The 25,975-nt window shown below is 36.1% G+C and overlaps 1 protein-coding gene across 1 annotated transcript; it reads left to right on the plus strand.

Moving 5' to 3' along the window:
* Positions 1–25,975, plus strand: PGRMC2 (progesterone receptor membrane component 2). Its single transcript, XM_077140058.1, has 3 exons — positions 1–468; positions 22,267–22,422; positions 23,856–25,975. Exons 1-3 carry the CDS (start codon positions 51–53, stop codon positions 23,951–23,953), a joined length of 672 nt encoding a protein of 223 aa, XP_076996173.1. The 5' UTR covers positions 1–50; the 3' UTR covers positions 23,954–25,975.

Here is a 25,975-nt window from a genome sequence, read left to right on the forward strand (position 1 = left end):
CTGGGGAGGGCAAGGGGCGGGGAAGAGGAGGAAGGCGCTGGCGGGCAGTGATGGCGGCGGGTGATGGGGACGTGAAGCGAGGCACCCTGGGGAGTGGCAGCGAGAGCAGTAGCGACGGCAGCAGTGAGAGCCCGGGCGGCGCGGGAGCGGCAGCCGAGGGGGGTGGCTGGGCGGCGGCGACGTTGGCGCTTCTGACGGAGGGCGGGGAGATGCTGCTGAACGTGGCGCTGGTGGCGCTGGTGCTGCTGGGGGCCTACCGGCTGTGGGTACGCTGGGGGCGGCGGGGTCTGGGCGCCGGGGCCGGGGCGGGCGAGGAGAGCCCAGCCGCCTCCCTGCCTCGCATGAAGAAGCGGGACTTCAGCTTGGAGCAGCTGCGCCAGTACGACGGGTCCCGCACCCCGCGCATCCTGCTCGCGGTCAATGGGAAAGTCTTCGACGTGACCAAAGGCAGCAAGTTCTACGGCCCCGGTGAGGAGGAGGAAGGGGAGGGCGGCCCCTGTAGCTCGGGCACTTGCCCCCTTCCTGCGGGAGCCTCCTGGGCACCGGGCGGGTTTGCCTAGCCGGCCTGTCGCCTAGACCCCGGCACCTGGAGCGGCCCGGCCCCCGCACGCCCCCGCCCCCGGCCGCGTTCTCCCCGAAGTCTTGGTCCCAGCGGCGCCCTGGGACCTGCCGTCAACTCTCAACTTTGTCCCGTCTCCTTGCTCCTCGCAGCCTTTTATGCTCACTTTTTCGAAATCCTTCTAGTTGTTGCCAGTCCTTTCCCGAGCGTTTTGAATCCTGTGATAAGGGTAGATTTCCAAAGTAGGGACCTAAAGTTCCAGGCCTGTAATTCACAGCTTTCTTTACTTTTTTTTTTTTTTTTTTTTTTGCCTCCGCTCACCCCCTTACCTCTCTTACGCCCCAAGTTTAAGGCCACGTTTAGGGACACGTAGTCCCAAGTGTCAGCCCTCCAGTCTGTGAAGTTCGGGAGTTTAGCAACAACGCGGACTCCTTCGAGATGGGTTTTAGTCCAGAGATGCTTTCCACGATTGGTTCCATGTATGTGGGATGAGGACGGACCAGATATACAATCTTGTTAAATAAGGGCTGGCAAGGATATGCGCCCCGAGTTTTGGGGTGGAGCTCATATACCCAACTGCTGGCTTCTTTTTACGTTTTTTTTTTTTTTTGGTTGTAGGAAGGCAAGAATCCAAATACACGTTGATAATGACTTACTATGTTTTCGCTTACGAGAACTGAGAAGAAAAAACTTGGAAGCGCTGTAAATTCATTACCCCCATGCGCTGTTCTAAAGGATTTTTGGAGTTTTCTTTTAGATAATTTAGTATGTAGGGCAGTTGATTTGGAGCCCTTTTACAGTATCGTACCGTGCTTTTCACGTTATGCTACTGAACTTCAGTTCACAGTCATGGAACCTGTTCGCATACCATAAAAATTGAGCAACATTCTGCATCTTGGTTGTGTAGTTATTAATACTAAGCTAAAAAAAAAAAAAAGAGGAAAGAAAAGTGACCACAATGAGTATAAATGATAAAATGAGAAACCTGAAGTGGCCTGTTATTCGGAAGATGCATCCGGGCCCGAAATTTAAGGAGTTGGCAGCAAAAAAAAAAAAAAACAAGCTGGTTTCTTCCTTGATTTAATCTGTTAGTGTATGAGAATTATTGACACATGCAAAGTACTTCTGATTTCAGTGCTTGGTGGCTGGGAGATAGTTCAGAAGTGATGTGGTTTATTGTTTGTTAATTGTAATAGAGATAAGAAATGGAAGGTTTTCATTGTTGAACTATTTATTTTTGAGTTGCTTGTATTTCTGTGGGTATATTTACAATCAATCCAACCAAGTTACAGATAGCTTATAAAGTGGTTTCTTCTGGTTATATAAATATGGATACCAGATGTCTGTTTATATCAGCTCAAATGGTTAATATTTTGTTGTTGATTTAACAGCACGTGGGACAAGAGAATAGGGCTAAAGTTCAGTGTTTAAATGGACAGAACAAATTAGTTTTTTTGTCAAGGATTTATTTGGTATTTCATACTCAACTGTCTTATTGGATGTATACTTCTGAATTAGTGGTTATAGGGACAAGAAAGATTTATAATTTGCAATCAAAATTTTACTAAGATATATACTTTTTAAAGCTATTTCCCCATTAGTGTTAAAATGCGTTTGGTGATTAGAAATTGTGTACAGGTTTAAATTTTTTAGAGCTTACCCAATTATAATACCTGCCTTTGCTCCTCCTGACTAGACTGACAATGAAGCAAACAAAGTATTGGAGCAGAGAGGCATATCAGTCCTCACACATTATGCCTTGCCACTATCTGAAAATAACTATGAGACACCCATAGACACTGTTTGGCAATCTCCAGTGGCAAATATTCTGTGGCAGAAAATATTAAAGAGTGGTAGGTATAATGTAGATAGCCTTTTGTGACTTGAGCGCTGAGGTGACTCTTCAGATAACAATCGAGAAGTCAGTGTCTACCAATTCCCAGGTTCTGGTCAACAGCCTAAAAGTGATATTAAATTTATTTTATTTCTAAGTATTGGTCAACAACCTAACAGAGATATTCAGAATATTTTACTGTTGAAAGAAACCTTAACAAGATTGCCAGATCATCTCGGGGATTGGAATATGTTTATATTTCACATTAATAAATGATGTGGTAGCACTTTCCTAAATTCTTGGAGCCAAATTTCTGTCTGTGAAACAGATATAAGTTCATTTTGACTTTGATTTTTTTCACCCTCAGATTAAGCAGTTTTCTGCAGAATTATGTAAAACAATAATCCTTACCTAAAAATTTTAGTAGCTTGAAAGAATGGGCTGAGGAAGCTAGAAAACCTGGTTATGATGCCCAGCCAATATCCCACTTCACATAATGATTTTAGGATTGAAGATTGATTTTTTTTCATAATGTTAAAGATACTTTCTTTTTAGGTCATACATTTTTAAAATTCAGTTTCCTGAGAAGTTAAATATTGACAGTTTAATTTAGTAGAGTAAACACATTTTGGCAAACAGTTGGCATTAACTACATTTGACTATATTAAATTTAGTAACAGTTCAGACACTTAGCCAGCCTGTGAGGAAAGTGTGTGGTCATGTTAGAAACAATGGACATGGGAGGAGGGAGGAAACCAAATTGGTTAAGCACCAATTTTATTAGATCCATTTATTTGTTACCTCCACAGTGCCTCAATGAGGTCAGTAAGTATTCCTGCCCTGTAAGAATGTTGTGGTTTAGGTATCTTAGATGAATTGTCTTGAGTCAGACAGACATGGCATTCAAATCCAGATATATTTGACCACAAAACCTATGTACACTATTTCTAGTCAGCTACATACTGGGATAAATTTGTGGAGAATCTTGACATTGGTTTTCTTTATACTCTCCTGGTTTCCATAAGGATTTAAAACCTCAAGCAAACGTATTTTTATGGTTTTGTTCTACACTGTCCAGTATGGTAGCCACAAGCCGTATGTGGCTATTTAATTAAGGTTAAATAAAGTTAGAATTTGAATTTGTCAGTCACATTAATCACATTTCAAGTGCCTCAATAGCCACTTGGCTCCCATATTGAACAGCACACTTTATAGAATATTTCTATCTTCCCAGAGTGTTCTGTTGGAAAGCATTGATTCTAAAGGTCAGGGTAGAAGAAAAGGAAACTCCACTTACTGAGCTTATCTCATTTAATTTTCACAGCAATCCTATTAAGTAGGTAACTTTCCCATTTTATGGATGTGGAAACAATTCAGAGACGATTTGCCCAAAGTCACATATCTAGTAGGGACAAAGCTAGAGTTCAAACCCAGGTCTAACTGGCATCACAGGCAATCTCTTCCCAATATATCACAATATATCTTCTTTCACATGTTTTTAAGGTTGATAGTAGGTTTCAAAGATAATCTTCAAAACAGATAAAATTTTAAATAATTATTTCATTTACTGTCACTTCAATGGAACGCTACCAAAACTGTGTTTTCATTTGTTCTTTAAAACACCAAGAAATTATACAATTGAACTTTCTAATAATTTATCCCATATTCCTGAAACTTAGATTTAGTGCTTTTCTCTTAATCCATCTGGAATATCCTTTGACATAGACCAAAGCCATATTTCCTCCAACTTAATGTCTTACTTTTTAAATTCCACTGAAAAGAAAAATGTCACATAAGAAGCGCCCCTGAGATGCCTAATATTTAGGATCTTGAAAAAAGGAACACATATACCTTTTGTATCTCTTTTTTTTTTTTTCCCATTCCTTTTTTTGGTATTCCTTTATTTTTTTTATTGTGAAAAATAACATATAAAAAAGCAATAAATTTCAAAGCACATCACAACAATTAGTTTTAGAACAGATTTCAGAGTTTGGTATGGAGTACAGTTCCACAATTTTAGGTTTTCCTTCTGGCTACTCCAAGACAATGGAGACTAAAAGAAATATCAATATGATGATTTAACAGTCATACTCATTTGTTAAATCCTATCTTCTCTGTTATAACTCCTCCTTCTCCTTTGAATATTCTCCCAATCTGTAGGGGTATTGGACTATACCCAGTCTTACTTTTTCTGTTGTAAAGGGGTGTCAGTAATATGGGATAGGAGGATGGAACTACTTGATGTTCTGGAGAGGCTGGTCTTTCCAGGTATCAGGACTGATCTGGCCTAGAACTTATCTGGAGGTTGTAGTTTCTTAAAAGTAATCTTAGTGCATGAAACCTTTGTAGAATCTCATATAAAGTCCTAGTATTCTTTAGGGTTGGCTGGAATGGTTTTGATTGGGATTTAACAAACCATGATAAGTAGCAATATCTAGCTGAAACTTGCATCAGAGTAGCCTCTTGACTCTGAACTACCTTAGCCACTGATAACCTTAGTAGTTACAATGCTTTGCCCACTTTTGATTAGGAAGGTATTGTGGACCCCATGATACCCGGGCCAAGCTCGTCACTGAGAGTCATATCCCATGTTGCCAGGGAGACCTTCACTCCTGGATGTCATGTCCCCCATAGGGGAAAAGAGTAATGATCTTACTTGCAATGTTGGTGTTAGAGAGATAGAGGCCACATCTGAGCAATAAAAGAGGTCCTCTGGAAGTAACACTTAGGCATAAGGTTTAGCTTCTCCATTTTATAAATAAGCTTCACAGGAGCAAGCCTCTCTGTTGAAGGGTTGTTACTAAATTTAATAAAGTCAAATGTAGTTAATGCCAACTGTTTGCCGAAATGTGTTTACTCTACTAAATTAAACTGTCAATTAAACTTCACAAAGGAGAAGATGGGAGTTCCTGCTGTTTGAGACAGTATCAGGGGTTTCACTGGTGGTAAAGTGTAGTAGTTATATATTTTTTCTCCCATCTCTCAAGGGACTTTGCCAGTACTTTTTAATTATCTGTTCTACATACTCTGGACTATATCCAGGCATTACATTAAGCTATACAGAATTATAAGCACTCATTCCCATTCTGGGCTCCCTGTATTTGGATTGTTTAAATGATCTATCCAGACTGGTTGAGTTATATTATGTGCTACAGAAAATTGAGCCTTTGGACAAAATAAGCCTCTCTCTCTCTTTGGTCTCATAAAGTAGGTGAAGTTCTAAAATACAGACAATGTCCTCCTTACCCCTGTATTCTGATTTACCTTGTTCCAACCCAGTCAGCTTCATTCTCATCTCCAATTGAAGCCTGATTTCTTTTTCAATTTCTTTAACAGTTATTATATGTGGCATTGCTGACTTTCAGAACTGCGTAAGGTCTGTACCCAAAGTTCCAAGGAAGCACAAAGTTATACATACATAGCACATCCTCTCAAAATCTAGAAATAATAATCACTGCTCCAGACTAAATGTGACTGCTATAAGAGCTTGTAATCTAGGCCTCAATTTTCTTGTATTTTCTAATTAAGACCATACAATATTTGTTCTTTTGTTTCTGTCTTATTTTGCATCACGTAATGTCCCACAGGTTCATTTGCAATGTTGTGTGCCTCATGACTTCATTCCTTTCTCTAGCATCACAATATTCAATCATATGTATACACCAGAGTTCACCATTCTACTTCTCAGTCAGTGTATCCTTCAGCCACCTCCATCCATTGGTCATCATGTATAATGTTCAAGGTCAACAGTCCATGTCTCCCATTATCTTCACTTAGTGGTATAGTCATCAGCACTCAATTTTAGACAATTTTCATTGCTGCCAAGAGAAGAATGAGTGATAAAAACACCCTCACCAAATAGAAAATCCAAACGTCCCACATCTTTCTCTCCTGCCCCCACTTTTTAAATTTTTCTTTTTTTTTTATTGTAAAATGTAACTTATGTACAAAAAAGCAATAAATTTCCAAGTACATTTTAACAGCCTGCCCTCCATTATTTATTCCTGGAATTGCTGTGATTTCTGATGCTGTCTTCCTGTTAAATATAGTCCATAGCATGCAATGGTAGGTTTCCCACTATACCCTGATACTATAAACTCTTTGTAGTTCATGCAAGAACTTGTTTATATTGGTAGTGTTAATCAGTGTGATAATAGCTGTATACAACCCCTTTCAATCGTGTTCACCTTCAATATGGCAATGTTACTTTTAGACCCACTAGTGATCTCCTTTCACTTCTCTGTATTCCCTCATGTTTAAGTTCAACCTCATTAGCTAAGCATTCACCCATCTCTAGCTTCCAAGTGTCTGTAGGTCCTCTGTATTATAGGCCTCTGAGTTTACCTTTAACCAAGGTCATAATAGTGAAATCATACAGTTTCTATCCTTTTTTTGTCTGGCTTATTTCACTCAAATATGTCCTTAAGGTTCATCCATCTTGTCATATGCTTCAGGACTTCTCTTGTCATATGCTTCAGGATGTCTTTTGTCATATGCGTCAGAACGTCTACAATAACTTTTATTTAACAGTTTAGTTTTCAGAATTTCAGTTGAAGCAAGAGTTGCAACATACAGACCAGACTCAGTCTGACCTGTTCTTTCATGGTTGTCCTAAAGTTGACACTACCCAGCTATCATACCATCTTCTTTCTTTGAAGCCAACTGGGTCTGTTGTTTGGAATAGTATCCATATACATCCATTACCTACCAGTAGGATAGAAGGATTACCAGGGTATGATGAGTTTTGACATTTTGTTCATCTTTTTTTCTAGTTATTTTGACAATATCTGTTTGATTGGCTTTTCTGGGTTCAACATCGTTTTTAATCTTTGAGAGAATTGTATTTGTATTTGATGCTAAAGTAAAGTATGAAAGAAAAGTTTAAACCAATTATAAGACCTGAAGATGTTATTCAAGTTGAAAGACAGGAATTAGCCCATTCAAGTTCTTTTAATCACTCTTTCAGTAATTTGTGATATAGCTCTTTTCCCATGTACCCATCGCAGACATCACTAGATAACTGCTATACTCTTTTGGAGTCTAATTCTGACCTCTGAACTTTCAGCATAAGGTTACAGTTTCACTTTTAAATCTGAAGAAGGAATCTCCTGGATTTCATTTCATTAAAATCTTAGATAAAATATTGTGAGGAATGGGAGGTAACTGAATCTTCAGACACATCCCTACCCTCATTGAGTTTATTTTCTACTGAGTAAGACGGACAATAAATAAACATTTAAATGCATAATTATAATGAAATATGCTATCAAGGAAATGAATAGAATACATAAGAGAGGATTGTGAGAATTTATAAAGATCTAAATTCTAGATAAGGATTTAGATTAGGTGGTTAAGAAAGTTACCTTACTTATATTGGATTGTCAAGGAAAAAGGGTTGCCATTTAAGCAGACCTGAAGAATCCAGACATACAAAGATTTGTGAGAATGTTCTGAAGCCAAGTTATTCCTACACTTACTAAACAACTATACTGAACAAATTGAAGCCATCTAGCAGTAATTTGATCATATTGTGGTATACTTGCAAGAGAAAGAAACATTCTTTATCACACTCATTATTGATTTTCAGATTTGAACTTAGCCTTCATTTGATTAGTGTTAGCTCAGTATACCTTTTTTCATCCCTTTACTCTTAACTAATCTGTTTTGTGTTTTATTTTTCTCTTATAAATAGCATATAATTGAACTTTCCCCATTAAATCTAATATCAACACTGTGTCTTTTAGCAGCTTAGTTTATGTGTTTTGTGATTACTGGTATATTTAGGTTTATTTCTACCATCTTGTTTTGTGGTATTTCTTTACCATAACTGTCATGACTATGAATGTGGATGGTAAATGAAAGAACAATTATCATATGGCCTCCTTTAGAAAATGCTTATAAGAAAACAGGTGCATAGATTGTAAGCTCTTATAGCAGACACATTTAGTCCGGAGTGGTAATTATTATTTCTGGATTTTGAGAGCTGTTTTATGTATGTATAACCTGATATTAGAGATAAAAATGAAGCTGATGAGGTCAGTGTTAAAGTAACTCAGAACACAGGGGTTAGGGAAATATTGTCTATATTTTGAAACCTCACTTGCTCTTTTAAGACCAAAGGAAGAAAGGTTTATTTTGTCCAGAACCTAAATCTTCTGTAGTACATAATCTTACTCAACCATTTGTAAAGCTCATTTGAACAATTGAAATACTGGGGGCCCAGAATAAGGATGAGGGCCTTTAATCCTGTACAGTTTATTGTAATGCCTGGATACATACTAGAATATATTAAGCAGATAATCAAAAAGTATTGGCAAAGTCCCTTAAGGGATGGCAGAAAAATATGGAACTATTAAACATTACCATCAAGGAATCCCCTGATACTGTGTCAAACATGAGAGATTTGGTTTGTCAATAAAAATTTTAAAATAACATGAGGGACACCCAAATCAGTAGGCCAGGCCCTTGATCTTGAAGCTTACTCTTGTGAAGCTTATGTAGATAGCAGAGAAGCTTAACCAACCTATAGGTATGCCTAAGAGTTACTTCTGGAGGACCTCTTTTGTTGCTCAAATGTGGCCTCACTCTCTCTAAGCCCAACTCTGCAAGAGAAATCATTGCCCTCCCCTAAGTAGGAAATGACATCCAGGGGTGAAAGTCTCCCCAGCGGCATGGGAGATAACTCCCAGGGATGTCTGGCCCTGGCACCGTGGGATCAACAAAACGGGGGAAAAAAGTGTAAAAGTATCAGTGGCTGAGAGAGCTCACATAGAGTCAAGCGGCTGCTCTGGAGGTCACTCTTTTTGCAAGCTTCAGTTAGACGTTGCTACCTATCATAACTTGCCAAACCCCAAACAAAACCATTCCAACCAATCCTAAAGAACACCTAGGACAATATATAAGGTTCTACAAAGGTTCCATGCACTAGGGTAACTTTCTAGAACCTGCAACCTCCAGATGGGTCCCTGGGCCAGATATGTCCTAGAACCCTCTAGAGGGCCCAGCCTCTCCAGAACATTAGCTAGTTCCATCTCCCTACCCCATATCACTAACAGCTCCTTCCAACATGAAAAAGTTAGAATTGACATAGCCCTAATACCCCTAAAGAGTGAGATAGAAAAATCAAAGGTGATGGTGGAGTTATACAGAGAAGATAGGGTTAAACAAACAAATACGATTGCTGAATCATTAAATTGATATTTCTTTTAGTCTCCAGTATCTTAGAGCAGCTCCAAGAAAAACCTAAAATTCTGGAATTGTAACCCATGCCATCCTGTGAAATCTGTTCTACAACTAATTGTTGTGCTATGCTTTGAAATTTATTGCTTTTTATATATATAATTTTTCACAAAAAAGAAAAAAAGTTGATTGTGATGATAAAAATATTCCTTCTGGCCTCCAGTATTCTGGAACAGCTAGAAAGAAAAATCTGAAATAATGGTATGCTAGCCCATGACAAACTCGGGCTCATAACTACTTGTTGAAGAGTGCTTTGAAAACTATTGGTTTTTCTTTCTTTCCTTTGTATATATGTTATGTTATACAATAAAAAAAGGTTTAAAAAAATGCAGATGGTGTCCCCTGGAGTTAAATAGAAGACAACTATATGTTGTGGCACTGGTTAGAAATTTAATCCCTCCCACCATCCTACTTTCCATGTAATTACTACTAGATTTTGAGTTCCACTGTGTTTGTAAAACCTTGCCCCCAAATTAGTTATTACTTTTATTAGTATTATTAGAATTACTTAGAAAAATAGTCTTTATTTAAATTTGTCAACATAGTTACCATTTTTTTAATTTATTGCTACTTTGTGCATCTCATTCCATTCTTCAGAGTTCAGTTTTCATTTTACATCCTATAGTTCTTACATTGGTAGGAAAAAAATTGTCTTTATTTGTCTTTATACAGGAGTAATAGTTTAAGTTTTAGATATAAATTTTTTAATTAACTTTTCTTTTACCTCAACTGTTCAATAATATTACGTCACTGTTTTCTATTTCTGTTGTTGTTGAGAAGTCTATTTTTGATTTAGTTGTCATTCTTTTAATTAATCTGTTTTTCCCGTTTGGTTTGAGAATAATTTCCCTTTGTCTTTGTGGTTCTGTTCATTTACTAGGATTTATCTAGGTGTGGATTTGATGTCATTTAATGTGTGCCAGACTGTACTAAAATCTGAGGGTGGGTGTCATTTATTTACTATAGAAAATTTGAATCTGTTATCTCTTCAGATATTGTCCCTCCCCCATTCTCTCTTCCTTCCTCTGGAACTTTTGATAGATATTCATTAGCTTTCCATTATGTTCTTCATGTCTCTTAAGTTTTCCTTCAAATGGTCCACCTCTTGGTTTCTTAGTATATTTTAAGCACACTTACTATGGTTCTTTTTTTTTTTCGCATGGGCAGGCATTAGGAATCGAACCCAGCTCTCCGGCAAGGCAAGAACTCTGCTTGCTGAGCTCCCGTGGCCTTCCCCTTGCTATGGGTCTTTAATCTACTTCTTTTCTTTTTTTTTTTCTTAGAGTGCTGGATCTCCTACGTTGTCTGCTCATTCCTCCATGGTGGTTTGTTTCTTTATGTGGTTTATAGTTTTTATTGAACTACTCTTTAGCAAATTGTTCTTCTCTTAGGTACTGTCTTGTTGGGTTTTTTTGTTTTATTTTATTTTGTTTTTATTTTGGGGGGTATTTTCTTTGATGCTCCATGAGCTCTGGGTTACGGAAGTGTCCCTAAAGAGTGGTTTGGGTTCAGTTTCAAAATAGGGCCTCATGTAAAAAAAAAAATTTACTTCATCTTTATTCATCCTATAGGTAATACATGCTCAAGATAAAAAATACAAAAAGATATGCAGTGAAAAATAAGTCTTCCTATACCTACCCCCATCACCATATCCCACTCCCAGGAAGCAGGAAAACAGGTTGAGAAAATGGTTCCAGATTTATTCTGTTCATGTACAAGCATGTGGATATGTACGCTTCTCCCCACACTAATTTTAGCATACTATGCATACCTTTAACAATATTTTAATATCTTGAGAGCCATTCATATCAGTATGAAAAGAACCATCTCATTCTTCTGAATATATGCAGGGTATTGTGTTGTATGAGTACATTGTAATTTACCAGTCCACTATTAATGAACATTTAAGTTGTTTCCAGTCTCTTGTTAATTACATGGTGTTGCAATAAATATCATGTACATGTCATTTTATACATTTGAGTAAAATTATAATTACCTATTAAATAAATTCTTTAAAGAAAAATGACTGAGTCTGACAGTACGGACTGTTTTAATTTGGGTGCATATTTCTGAATTGCCCTCCAGAGAGGTTGGACTAATTTATGCTCCCATGATAATGCCTATTTCCTACTCCCTTGCCAAAAGTGTGATATTAAACTTCTTGGTCTTTACCAGTCTAATAGATTAAAATGATATTTCATTAGTGCTTTAATTTGTATGTTTCTTCTTCTTAGGTTAGGATACCTTGTCAAAAATTTGAGTCATTATGTTTCCTGTGAATTGTCTGTTCATTTATCCTTTGCCAATTTTTTTAAATTTACCTAGTTTTGAAAAGATGAAATAAAGACCCAACTCTTGTTTGTTTTTACAGAAGGCTTCTAGTTGTCCCAACACTGTTTATAGAATAAACCTTTCCCCCCCCAGCACTGGCATGAAGTATTACCTTTAATGTTTACTAAATTCCGATAGATATTTTAAGTCTGTGCTATCCGTTCACTTTAGAATTCTCATTCTGCATGCATTGGGTAAAAACTCAGACTCCACTCCCACTTGTGGCACAGGCCTGGGGAGTTAATATTTCAAAGTCTTCCCTTCCCCTATCCCATTCATGTGCCCTGGGTGCCAAGTCCCTGATCTCAATCCACTATGTTGAAAAACTTCTAGTTTGAATTTCAGGCCCTCATAGAATCATAGCATTCAAAAGATGATCTATTTTGGCCTCCAACTTTAGGAAGGTAAAATAATATCCCTATTTCATAGGTGAGGTATCTTGAGAACTGTAGAAATTGAGACTTGCCCAATGTCACCTGATGAGTAAATAGTAGAATAGTCAGAGCTTCTAGAACCCAGGTATTTTGGCTTCTTAAGAAGTTTTCCATGCCACCTTCTCTCTAAAAGTCTTGGGACTTCCTGGGCCTAAATATTAAAAAATAATACTTATTAATTGGAATTCATTAAGAACTTTTATTGTCTCATTTGTTCTAGGCTGATTATAATATTAATTGGAATAAATTACCTAACTTAGAATTATTATTAGATTTTTAAAAAACTACTTTAATAATCACAAAGGGCTATGGTCACAACAAGCCAGGAAACTGCTATTTATAAACTTTAATGACGTCAAGTTTGTCTTTGAGGACCATAGTTTTTATGCCATGGAAATAACTAAAATATTTGTGTACTTTATAAACACTAATGTAAGTATATAATCATCTAATAGTTGCTGTATTATTTGTTACATATTTTAGATTGTTTTTTTACTTTCTCCTAATTTTTCTGTTAAATTAGTCTTTAAAACAATGTTTTACAATAAACATATGTTGCCTATTTCTAGACTATGTCACCCCCATTCTACCTGATTGAAGTAATTAGCAAACTGTTTCAGGATACAGTAACTAATGAATTTATTGATTTTTGACCTTTATGAATCTTCACCACTAGTTGTTTTTACTCTAAAAACTGAAATCTGAATTCTAAGTATTATAATGTCATCTGGTATTTTTAACAGTGTCTTTGAAATACAATTTATCTTTATGATGATGTCCTAGAATATTTATCTGTATGTATATAAGTACATTTAAGAGCATCTGTTGTGACTGAATAATTGCTTTTCATTTTTTCCAGAAAGAATTTTCTTGAAATTTTGAATCCATTTTTGCATCAGCCTTATATTTAAGTCTTTGATAAAGCAAAATAATCTAATTCTCTTAGTTATTAGTGGCCATTAATGTCTAAATGAACCTTAATAGTCCAAACCAGATTCATTTAAATAAGCTAGCCTTTATATGTTGGTTAAGACCTATTACCATTTAATGTTTGCTTTTTTTTTGGCAGCTCCCTGTTATTTTAGTATTATGATTAGCCAGTATAAGTTAAAAAATGTTGGATTTGGTAACATTTGGTTTTGTTATGTAAGGGAATTGGTTGCAATAGTGAGATGTGCTTCTGGCCAGCTATCATAAAGATGAAGGGAATGTTCTTTAAATTAGACCTACAGTCCTGCCTTTCTCAGGGCAACCCATCCAATTCTAACTCTGCTTAATCTTTTTTTTTTAATTTTTTATTAATTAAAAAAAAATATTACAAGAAGCACAAACATTCCCAACACATACAATCAGCAATTCACAATATCATCACATAGTTGCATATTCATCATCATGATCATTTCCCACACATTTGCATCAATTCAGAAAAAGACATAAAAAGACAACAGAAAAATAAAACAAAAACAGGAAAAAAAATTTTACATCCATACCCCTTACCCCTCGCTTTCATTGATCACTAGCATTTCAAACTAAATTTATTTTAAAATTTGTTCCCCCTATTATTTATTTTTATTCCATATATTCTACTCATCTGTTGACAAGGTAGATAAAAGGAGCATCAGACACAAGGTTTTCACAATCACACAGTCACATTGTGGAAGCTATATCATTATATAATCATCATCAAGAAACATGGCTACTGGAACACAGCTCTACATTTTCAGGCAGTTCCCTCTAGCCTCTCCATTACATCTTGAATAACAAGATGATATCTACTTGATGCATAAGAATAACCTCCAGGATAACCTCTCGACTCTGTTTGGAATCTCTCAGCCATTGACACTTTGTCTCATTTCCCTCTTCCCCCTTTTGGTGGAGAAGGTTTTCTTAATCCCTTGATGCTAAGTCTCAGCTCATTCTAGGATTTTTCTCAGTCCCTTGATGCTGAGTCTCCCCTCATTCCAAGATCTCTGTCCCACGTTGCCAGGAAGGTCCGCACCCCTGGGAGTCATGTCCCACGTAGAGAGGGGTAGGGTGGTGAGACTGCTCGTTGTGTTGGCTGGAGAGAGGGGCCACATCTGAGCAACAAAAGAGGCTCTCTTGGGGGTGACTCTTAGGCTCAGATTTTAAGTAGACTTGACCTATCCTTTGCGGGGTTAAGTTTCATATAAACAAACCCCAAGTCTGGGGACTCTGCCTATAGCTTTGGTTGTCCACACTGTTTGTGAGAATATCAAGAATTCAACTTGGGTAAGTTGCATTTCTCCCCATTCTTTGGCTTTGCAGATACTTTTCCATTCACTGATCGAATCACTCTGGGATTCATCGTGGCATCACTCTGGAAAACCCAACAAAATCTCATGTCCTACCTGAGATTCCAAGTACTTAAATGGCGTTCAGTCAAACTATCTACATAAGTTATTAGGAAATGCACTAGTGAAAATATTAATTTTGTAACAAATAAACATTTTTTGCTTTAGTCTCACACAGAAGGTGACATTTTAAAATATTAATTACCATCTATTTTCAGTACCCTGCAATATGACATTCCTTTGTTCTTCCTCATGCAAAAACATTTTTAAAATTGTACCTTGTACATTTCACTGTTATTATACACTCTAGGCATTCATAGATTATACCAATCTCAATCTTTAACATCTATCTTTCTGATTTCAGTATGTCCCCAGCCCTCCTCCCTCTATATTCTCACATGCAGCTTCATTCAGTGTTTTAACATAATTGTATTACAGTTAGGTAGTATTGTGCTGTCCATTTCTGAGTTTTTGTATCTAGTCCTGTTGCACAGTCTGTATCCCTTCAGCTCCAATTACCCAATATCTTACCCTGTTTCTATCTCCTGATGGTCTCTGTTACCAATGAAATATTCCAAGTTTATTCACTAATGTCAGTTCATATCAGTGAGACCATACAGTATTTGTCCTTTAGTTTTTGGCTTGTCTCACTCAGCATAATGTTCTCAAGGTCCATCCATGTTGTTAAATACTTAATAAGTTTATTCTGTCTTAAAGCTGCATAATATTCCATCGTATGTATATACCGCAGTTTGTTTAGCCACTCGTCTGTTGATGGACATTTTGGCTGTTTCCATCTCTTTGCAATTGTAAATAATGCTGCTATAAACATTGGTGTGCAAATGTCCGTTTGTGTCTTTGCCCTTAAGTCCTCTGAGTAGATACCTAGCAATGGTATTGCTGGGTCATATGGCAATTCTATATTCAGCTTTTTGAGGAACCGCCAAACTGCCTTCTACAGTGGTTACACCATTTGACATTCCCACCAACAGTGAATAAGTGTGCCTCTTTCTCCACATCCTCTCCAGCTACTTGTCATTTTCTGTTTTGTTGATAATAGCCATTCTGGTGGGTGTGAGATGATATCTCATTGTGGTTTTGATTTGCATTTCTGCTTATTGGTTTTTCTATTTCTGAAAAGTAAGTTGTTGGGATTTTGATTGGTATTGCGTTGAATCTGTAAATCAATTTAGGTAGAATTGACGTCTTAACTATATTTAGTCTTCCAGTCCATGAACATGGTATGCCCTCCATCTATTTAGGTCTTCTGTGAATTCTTTTAACAGTTTCTTGTAGTTTTCTTTGTATAGGTCTTTTGTCTCTTTAGTTAAATTTATTCCTAAGTATTTTATTCTTTTAGTTGCAATTGTAAATGGAATTTGTTTCTTGATTTCCCCCTCAGCTTGTTCATTGTTAGTGTATAGAAACACTACAGATTTTTGAATGTTGATCTTATACCCCGCCACTTTGCTGTACTCGTTTATTAGCTCTGGTAGTGTTGCTGTGGATTTTTCAGGGTTTTCGACATATAGTATCATATCATCTGCAAACAGTGATAGTTTTACTTCTTCCTTTCCAATTTTGATGCCTTGTATTTCTTTTTCTTGTCTAATTGCTCTGGCTAGAACTTCCAACACAATGTTGAATAACCGTGGTGATAGTGGATATCCTTGTCTTGTTCCTGATCTTAGGGGGAAAGTTTTCAGTTTTTCCCCATTGAGGATGATATTAGCTGTGGGTTTTTCATATATTCCCTTTATCATTTTAAGGAAATTCCCTTGTATTCCTATCCTTTGAAGTGTTTTCAACAGGAAAGGATGTTGAATCTTGTCAAATGCCTTCTTTGCATCAATTGAGATGATCATGTGATTTTTCTACTTTGATTTGTTGATATGGTGTATTGCATTAATTGATTTTCTTATGTTGAACTATCCTTGCATACCTGGGATGAATCCTACTTGGTCATGATATATAATTCTTTTAATGTGTTTCTGGATTCGATTTGCTAGAATTTTGTTGACTCTGCTTAATCTTAATGTTACATTCTGTATGGCCTTTTCATAAAAAGTAAAGAAAGTTTTTACCAAAAAGACCTTTTCAGAAGTTAGAAATTCTAAACATGTGGAGGACAGTTTGACATAATTTAGGGAAGGGGGAAATATGTTAATCACTATGAATCATTCTTTTCAGGAGTTAACAAAACTTGATTTTCACTAGAATTTGGCTTTGATCATTAACTATTGACTCAAGTCAACTTTTGCTAAATCAGACATACAAAAAAAAAGTTTTGTTTCATTTTTGTTTTCACTTTCATTCAATATCAAGGTCTCCTTAGGAAACATGGCAGAGAATTTTATTAGAGAATGCACTGGTATAAAGTATTATACTCAAAGATAGTTTTCTGATTGCTGCTTTTATATTGATCATTTTTTCCTTCTCCCCTTTGTACCATTTAATGTGTTTAATAGTTAAAAGCATATTAGTTAAGATACTCTTACGTACCCTGAAGTAGACTGACTTTTACAGGCCAGGAAGGTAGATATTAGAAAGCTAAATAAAACTCTTGGTGTTTTATATCACTCTTTAGTTAATTCTCTTCAACTTTGATTTAATGGGTATTGTAAAGTTTCCATTCCCCTGAAATTTTGAAATTAGTGAAATGTGCTGTTTTTCAGGATTGCCATTCCCATCTTTGGGTTTGTGGGTCTTCTGTATGTTTTCTCAATGTGCAGTCTTTGGGATAGTTCGAAAAGTGGAAATAGTATTTCCAGATCTGTCAGTGACTCTGGGAAAGTCACTGATTACCTCTGTTCCTATTTTTTTCATCTGTCAGGTAGGGAGGGCAAAAACTGTCTCTTCTGCTTTGTAGGACTGTGAGAAAGGAAAGCGAGGTTGCTAGAAAGTTCTTAAAAGTCAAAAGTATCATTTTACATTTGTAGGTTATTATAACCCTGATCAGTATTATTTTCCCCTAGTGTCTTTCACTTGTCACTGTTTTAAGTTTATAAACTTTGGTTCAGTCGACATAAGAGGCTGTATAATGTTTATGGATTTTTTTGTTGTTGTTATTTCTCAAGGAAAAAATCACATTGGGGCTGTTCTTTATTATCTAATAAAAATATATTCTTCTATATTGCTCCTTATATAAATTTCCTCCATCTCCTCAAAGCAACCATTGCTGCAACACATACAGAGTTCTAAAGAAATAAAAAATTAAAGGACACAGCTGCCTTAGGGTAGCCTCCTTTTCTGTAGGGACTATTTTTGCTTATTTTTAGACGTTAACATTTTCCCTAAAATAATTAACTCCATCTAATAAACTTTGGATTTAACTCTGTAAACAAAAGCAGTATTTAATTTCTTTCTCTTAAATGCTTAATACACTTTTGAACTGACATTGAGATAATAGGCAAAGTTCGATGGTAATAAATGTTGACCAGTGGTAAATAGTGTCCCATTTTTTTAAATAGAAAACAAATTCAAAAGTATTTAAAAAATGGAAAAATATTTCATCGTTAAGTGATAATTTGATAGTGACCTAATAAGAATTAGCAATATGGAAAATGCCTAAGAATGAGAAAATCAGGATAAGGTAATATTTTACAAAAATAAAGCATTTATTTTTGTATTAATGTATCAATGCCTAGTAATGCTGCTTTAAAAATTATTACTATTACCACTTTTTAGTTCTATGCAATAAACTATTTTCAGAGGAGTTTTTTACATATGAATTTTGTGATGGTGATTTCTATGATCCAAATTAGTGTCTGTAAGTTTTTAGATTTTTGTGTATTTAACTGAAACTTTGAATTCTAGTCTCAGAAGGTACAGATATTTTCTGACACATAACCTTCAAATTTCTAATTGCTTTCAGATATGAATATGGATAAAGTCATTCTGCATATTTTAAATGAAGGAATTTCCAGTTTTCTCTACTTGCTACTTCTCATTAGAAAATATTTTGTTCTCTAAACTGTACATTAGCTGTCATTGACCACCCTGTTGCTCATGATGATAGTGAAGCCAACAATTGTGGTTTTAAAATTATTTCCTCTGAATAAACTTTATTATATATATGGATAATCCACAGATTGAGAAAACAATTTTTTTTCTATTAAGGTGTATATTTTGGATATCATATTTATTAGTACTTAATGCTTTAAACGCATTTTGAGAATGAAAATCTGCTTAGTCTTCTCTGCAGCGTAACGTGAATACAAAATTATAGGTATTATTTTTGCTCTTTTATGGAAGAAACAACTTTCAAACCCAGAAGAGCTAAGTGAGATACTCAGAATCACCTGAGAAGCTGTGGAGTTCGATTTTTAACTCAAAGTTTTTTATTACAAAAATCATTTTAAAATAGCCAGCAGACATTATCACTTATTTATAATAAATAAATGTAAAATTTTCCCCTTCATTCCCCCTAAATTTTGCCACTGTTAAAAGTATGGTCTGTATTCTTCCTGGTATTTTTTATGCATATACCAGCCCATAAAATATGCACACATATATATTCCTTTTCAAGATTCAAAGCAAGTTATACTTATCTGAATTGCTCTTTTCAGTTAATATAGGATGTACTTCTTTCTGTCTACAGTGACCTCATTCTTTTGATTTTTTAAAAAATTTTTTATTGTATAGTATAATATATATACAATGCAAAGAAATTTTTAAAAAGCAGTAGTTTTCAAAGCACTTCAAAAAGTGGTTAAAGGACAGATCCCAGAGTTTGTCATGGGTTACCATACTATTTTCTTATATTTTTCCTTCTAGCTGTTCCAGAATATAGGAGGCTAGCAGGCTTAAATACTTTTTTATCATCACAATCAACTTTTTTTTCCTTCTTTTTTTTGTGAACAATTACATGTATACAAAAAAGCTATAAATTTCCAAGCACAGCACCACAATTAGTTGTAGAACATATTTGAGACTTTGACATGGGTTACAATTTCACAATTTGAGGTTTTTACTTCTAGCTGCTCTAAAATACTGGAGACTAAAAGAGATATCAATTTAATGATTCAGGATTCATACTCATTTGTTAAGTCCTATCTTCTATGTATAATTCCACCATTACCTTTGATCTTTCCATATCTCTCTTTGGAGTTGTTTGGACTATGGCAATTCTAAATTTTTGATATTGGAAGGGCCTGTCACTAATATGGGGTAGGGAGATGGAACTAGCTGGCGCTATGGAGAGGTTGGGGTAGGTTTCAAGGCTTATCTGGACCAGGGACCCATCTGGAGGTTATAGATTTCTGGAAAATTACTCTAGTGCCTGGAACTCTTGTGGAATCTTATATACTGCCCTAGGTGTTCTTTAGAATTGTCTGGAATGGTCCTGGTTGGGGTTGGCAGGTTATGATAGGTAGCAAGGTCTACCTGAAGCTTGCATAAGAGCAACCTCCAGAGTATCCTCTCAACTCTATTTGAACTCTCTCTGCCACTGATACTTAATTAATTACACTTCTTTTCCCCCTTTTGATTAAGGTGTAATTGTTGATCCCACAGTGCCAGGTCTGGATTCCTCCCTGGGAGTCCTCTCCCACGTTGCCAGGGAGACTTTCACCCCTGGATGTCATGTCCCTCGTAGGGGGGAGGGCAGTGATTTCACTTGCAGAGTTGGGTTTAAAGAGAGTGAGGCCGCATCTGAGCAACAACAGAGGTCCTCCAGAAGTAACTCTTAGGCATGCCTATAGGTAGTCTAAGCTCCACTACCTACATAAGCTTCACAAGAGCAAGCCTCGTGATCAAGGGTGTGGCCTATTGATGTGGGTATCCCTAAAGTTTGACACAGTATCAGGGATTCCCTCATGGTAAGCTTTAATAGTTCCGTTGTCTTTCTCCCCTCCTTCAGCGACTTTGCTAATACTTTTTGATTATTATTTGAGTATGTTTAACATACTCTAGGATGTTTCCAGGCATTACAATAATTTATATAGGATTAAAGGATCTCTTTTTATTCTGTGCTTCCTGTGTTTCAGTTGTTCAAATGAGCTATACAGATAGGTAGAATTAGATTATGCACTACAGAAAATTTCAGTTCCAGACCAAATAAACCTTTCTTCCATTGGTCTCACAGATTGTGTGTGGTTCTGAAACACAGACCCTGTCCTCCTCACCCCTGTGTCTAAACCACTGCAGCCCCACCCTGTGTGGCCTTGTCCTTGTCTCTGAGCATCAGGTCGTATAATGACCCCCACTCCAGACTCTACAAGCCGACAGTCTAGGCCCCTGTTTGCTTATGAGCATTTTCTAAAGGGGACCTCATTCTTTTTGATAGTCATGTAGTTTCCCATTAAATTAATGTACTATCATTTATTTAATACATTTCTTGGTACAGAAGATTGAGTTGTTTCTACTTTGTTGATATTATTGTCTGTTTTAAACAACTGAAGTGTCTTATATATTTGGGTTGAAGTTTTATTGTTTTTTAATATAATACCATTATATTAAAATGAAACCATTTGCCATAAATAAATTTACCAGAAATTAATCTGTTAAAAGTAAAGAGAGGGTGCATGGGTGGTTCAGTGGTAGAATGCTTGCCTTCCATGCAGGAGACCTGGGTTCAATTCCCAGACCATGAACCACCACCACCCCAAAAAAAATAGAAAAAAAGAGGATCTAGAGTTTATCCTTATTTGGTACTGCAGCTCATTCAGTAGGAATAAATTTATTTTGCACTTCATCAAGCACATTGAGTATTCAGAGATGGACAAGACAGTTGCTCTCAAGGATAGACTTTGGGAATGATTCACTTCAGTCAGCATATAAATCATACCATTCTTTCCCAGAGATGATAACACCTAATTTCTTGAACAGAATACTAATCATCACTTAATGTGTCAGTCCAGGAGAACTATTCCTTATAGTGTTTCTGTTTCCCATGACAAATGAAAACCATTATTTTCTTCAGTGACTTTTCTTAGTTTATATAGTATAATTGTACATATGTTAGTCAGGTAATATTTTTGAAAATGGGTATTTCTGATCAGACCAGCAAATCATTGTTGAGCAACTCATGTACTGAATACTGAACTAGAAGTACAAAAATGGTATAGTTTCTGCTCTCATAGAGCCACAACCCACATAGGATAGGAGAAGGAAGAATGTTTTAGATCCACAATCTACCAAAGTCTTTGCGTAGTACATATCCAGTAGCGGTTCTAATGATTAATTATAGATTCCACTATTAATTAGTAGTTATTAGTAAAGGATCATTTCTCGATCAAATTGGCTTTTAAACCTAACTGTTTAAGAGTCCTCTCCCTAAACTACCACATAGTCTTCACTTATTAACATATGCTTCAGGGTATCAGAAGTAATTATAATTTAACATTTGAATGAAAAGCTTAACTTTGGTAAAAAGGCAGATTTCTAAGAATTTTCTTATTATCCCATCTAGTATCTGTACATGTTTTGAAATTAAGGCTATCTGTGAAATATGAGTCATGGTGAGATTTCTTTTATTTGACTTTTTCTATTGAGACTTTCTAAAATATTGTTATATAATCTAAATAATTTCTTTTTCTTTTTCTTTTCCTTTTCTAGCGGGTCCGTATGGAATATTTGCTGGTAGGGATGCCTCCAGAGGGCTGGCAACGTTTTGTCTAGATAAAGATGCACTAAGAGATGAATATGATGATCTATCAGATTTGAATGCTGTACAAATGGAGAGTGTTCGAGAGTGGGAAATGCAGTTTAAAGGTACCTTTGTTTTGTGGAGTTATTTGGAAACCAAGTACATGGCCCAAGAAACATATACCATTTCACTTTCTTTAAGAACTTAAGGATGTCATCTGTTTTCATGGCCATTATAATTTGATATTTTAAACATAGCTAAATATCAGTAGATTGTGACATGTGGTAGTTATTTTGAAAATATACATAAAAATTTACTTGTTACAGATTTATAGGGGACTTCTAGCAGATGCCTTTAGTCTGATAAAGCTAGTTCATTAAGCTATAGATTTAGCTTATTTTTTTAAATAATTGATTTATTGTATCAATACTTTAAGTATAGTCTATCCTGAAATGATTGTTCCAGTCTTACCTTTGAACTGTGAAGAGAATATGTCATTCCCCCTTATTATACTCTTGTAACTTACATCATTCAAGTTATACTTAACTATTTGACACTCCGGACAGCTATTTGTCTGACCCCTTAATCTCTTTAGATCAGCTGTTTCTGTCTTCCTGGCATTTGTACTGGTTCTAGTATATGCAGCAGTCCTCTTGTCTAATTCTCTTGATTTGTCAGTTAATTCACGTAACTTATTCACATCCTTGTCCAAGAAACAACATAAAACAAGCAAAGTAACAGGATCTAAGTAGTGGGAATCATGTGATGGCGGTCCACAAGGAAGCCTCAAAAGGATAGCTAGTACCAAATGAATTTCCATATCTTTTCTTGAGGACTAATAGCATATGTCTCATTATTTCCCAAGAATATTTCTTTGTTGGACCTATTTACAGTGTGATTCTCTACTTCACTTATTCTTCCACTCCCTTCCTTAGTCCTAGTCCTCAGTCCCAAGAAAGTCACTATTTCCTTTTTCATATTCTCTACTCCAGAATTTTGGCTCTACAATTTTATCCCACTTCTTTGCAAAATCCATTTTATTTATAGATTTAAATAACTTTGAAACACCCTACTTGCCAACTTATTTCTCTGCTTAGGATATTTTGAGACAACTGAGAGTTAAAGAACTAGACTGAGACTCACAGTGCACATTAGGTGTCCTCAGAAGTCTGGGGTGGGTAATTCTTAGATGGGTCCTGGACATGTATATATTATTTTTAAAAAGATCTCTACTCTCCTGCCGTGCTGGAGAGATTCGATTCCTGGTGCCTGCCCATGCCAAAAAAAAACAATCTCTAAGTGATTCTGATGCAGTGTCCTTAGTTAAGAACCAAGTATGGAATACTGCCCTTTAAAGAATAATGCCCAAGCCTTATAAATTCTTTAATCCAGTTTTCTTTCATTCAAGCCTTATGCGTATACAAGCACCAGCTGTCATAAGCAAGAGGAAGAATTTTATTATTCTGTATGATTAAAGAAGCAAATACCTTCCCCTCTGTTATAATGAAATGTTGGACAAAATTGATCACTATTGATTTTCTTTTGATGTATCTTTCAGAAAAATATGACTATATAGGCAGACTCCTAAAACCAGGGGAAGAACCATCAGAATATACAGATGAAGAAGATACCAAGGATCACAATAAACAGGATTGAACTTTGTAAACAACCAAAGTCAGGGGCCTTCAGAACTGCAATTCTTACTCCCTTTCACAGAATGTTCACCTGCTGCGAAAAACACTCAAACAGGTTGTGTACAAGAAAAACGAGTCTCACTATGAAGATTTGAATACTAGACACTATTTATGCTGCGAAACTCATTTGTTGCAGTTGTTTGTAATGTCTGGTGGGGTTTCATAATCCTGAGAAGAAAAAAAGGACACAAGGATATTTTAAAGAGAAGAAAGTCACAAGGTGTCTCTCTCCCTCCCTCCGTCCTTCCCCCCTCCCACTCCCCCTCTCCCTGCCCCCTTCTCTCTCTCTCTTTTCTTCTTTTAATCAGAAACTACCAGATATGTATTTGGTACTCTTCAAGTGTACAGATCTCCTCAAAAGACAGTAAGGGACTCTGATTTCACATGCTCTGTTTTTGTTTTAGCCATGAGAAGGGAGGAGACCAGGACAAGGGGATGGGGGTATTGCACATCAATTTGAGTAGTTTATAGGTTACTGAAGCATTAAAATGTGAATTCCCAAACTTCTCTTTGAGTTTTGTCAAGGAAAAGAAAAAAATCCTTTATTTCTAAGAAATCTTTGAAAATTAGGAGAGGGGATTTCAAGTGGATTTAAGTCAAAACTAATTCCCCAATAGTAATATCATTTGAAACCAGAATCCTTTCCCTTCCCCTAGATCAAATCAATGTTAATTGTGCCTTATTTCACTTACACAGACTTGAATTATTTTTAGGGAAAGCCCCTATGTGAATTCAGAAGTCACTACAAGCAGCATTGAGACTAAAGTTGGAATGTTCTGTTGACCGCAAAACCTTGATGTCATTCTTTATCTATAGAATGTAAAAGGAATATTCAGTGTTACTGCCATGATGTTACTATACACAAACTCAGTTAGCATTGTAATGGCCAAATGCATTCTTCCATGCTTTCCTCTTTTCAAAAAAATTGAAAACAAATCAACAACTCTAGCCCCCAACAGCTGCCTAATGTACGGAGTCTGACCTTCACATCTCAGCGGTGTGGGTGCAGGGGACATGGTGTGTTTTGTCTGTATGGGTGTGTCTGAATGTGTGTGAGAGCGCCTGGGAAGGGACTCTTTCTGCAGATACTGTAAATATACGTACCGTTTTAATAAAGCATGTACAATAAACCAAATAAGCTTGAGTTGGACTTTATATACAAAACTGTAAGCCATTGCATATGGACATGCTAATCAGGACTGTGCATTTGATTCATGATAAGGAAAAATCTTGGATGTGAAAAGCAGGCACTGGTTAACCAAGTTGTACACATTGTACCACATTCACTGTAACTTCAGGAAGAATTCCACTTTGTGGAACATTCTCAAAAGATCTGAAATTATTCAGGTAAGAACTGATTTATAAAATACACATATTTTTACTTTATATTTTGATGCCAGCTGATATTATAGATAGTAAATCCTTCCATTATTAGATTGGAAAAGCCCTCACTTAGAAGCCCTATGTTTGTCAATTATTTTATTTCATCATGACTATTTTAAGTTCTTGGTTGGGGACAATTTGCACCAAAAAAGGCAATTTTATTTAAGAAGTCACCGATTAAGAAAAGACTTCCCCTTTATGGGCATAATATGTGCAGAAGCCATCAAAGAAAGGGGAACTTTTAACTGCAATAATAAGCTAAAATATGTAAAATACTACATTCTATAATATTCAGTCTTGGAGTGTTGTGCTAAAAAAAAAGAGCTTCAGGCAAACCTTTGCTGAAGACAGGTTGTAAAGACTGAAAAGTGTTGGTAAATGCTTGGTGTGTTTTATGTAAAATACTTTCTAAAAAATTTTGTTGAAGTACTTGTTCTCTGTAGTAAACGTATATGTGAATCATTTGAGCCTAAAATTTAATAAATCTACACATGTGAATAGAGAAGCCCTGAATATTCATGCCATAAAAATTATGCAGTCTGTTAAGAAAAATGAATAATTTTGTGTTTTGGACTTGAAATAAACAGTGTTCTGTAGATAA

Source organism: Tamandua tetradactyla, chromosome 22 (genome assembly GCF_023851605.1).
Source record: "Tamandua tetradactyla isolate mTamTet1 chromosome 22, mTamTet1.pri, whole genome shotgun sequence".
Taxonomy (NCBI): domain Eukaryota; kingdom Metazoa; phylum Chordata; class Mammalia; order Pilosa; family Myrmecophagidae; genus Tamandua; species Tamandua tetradactyla.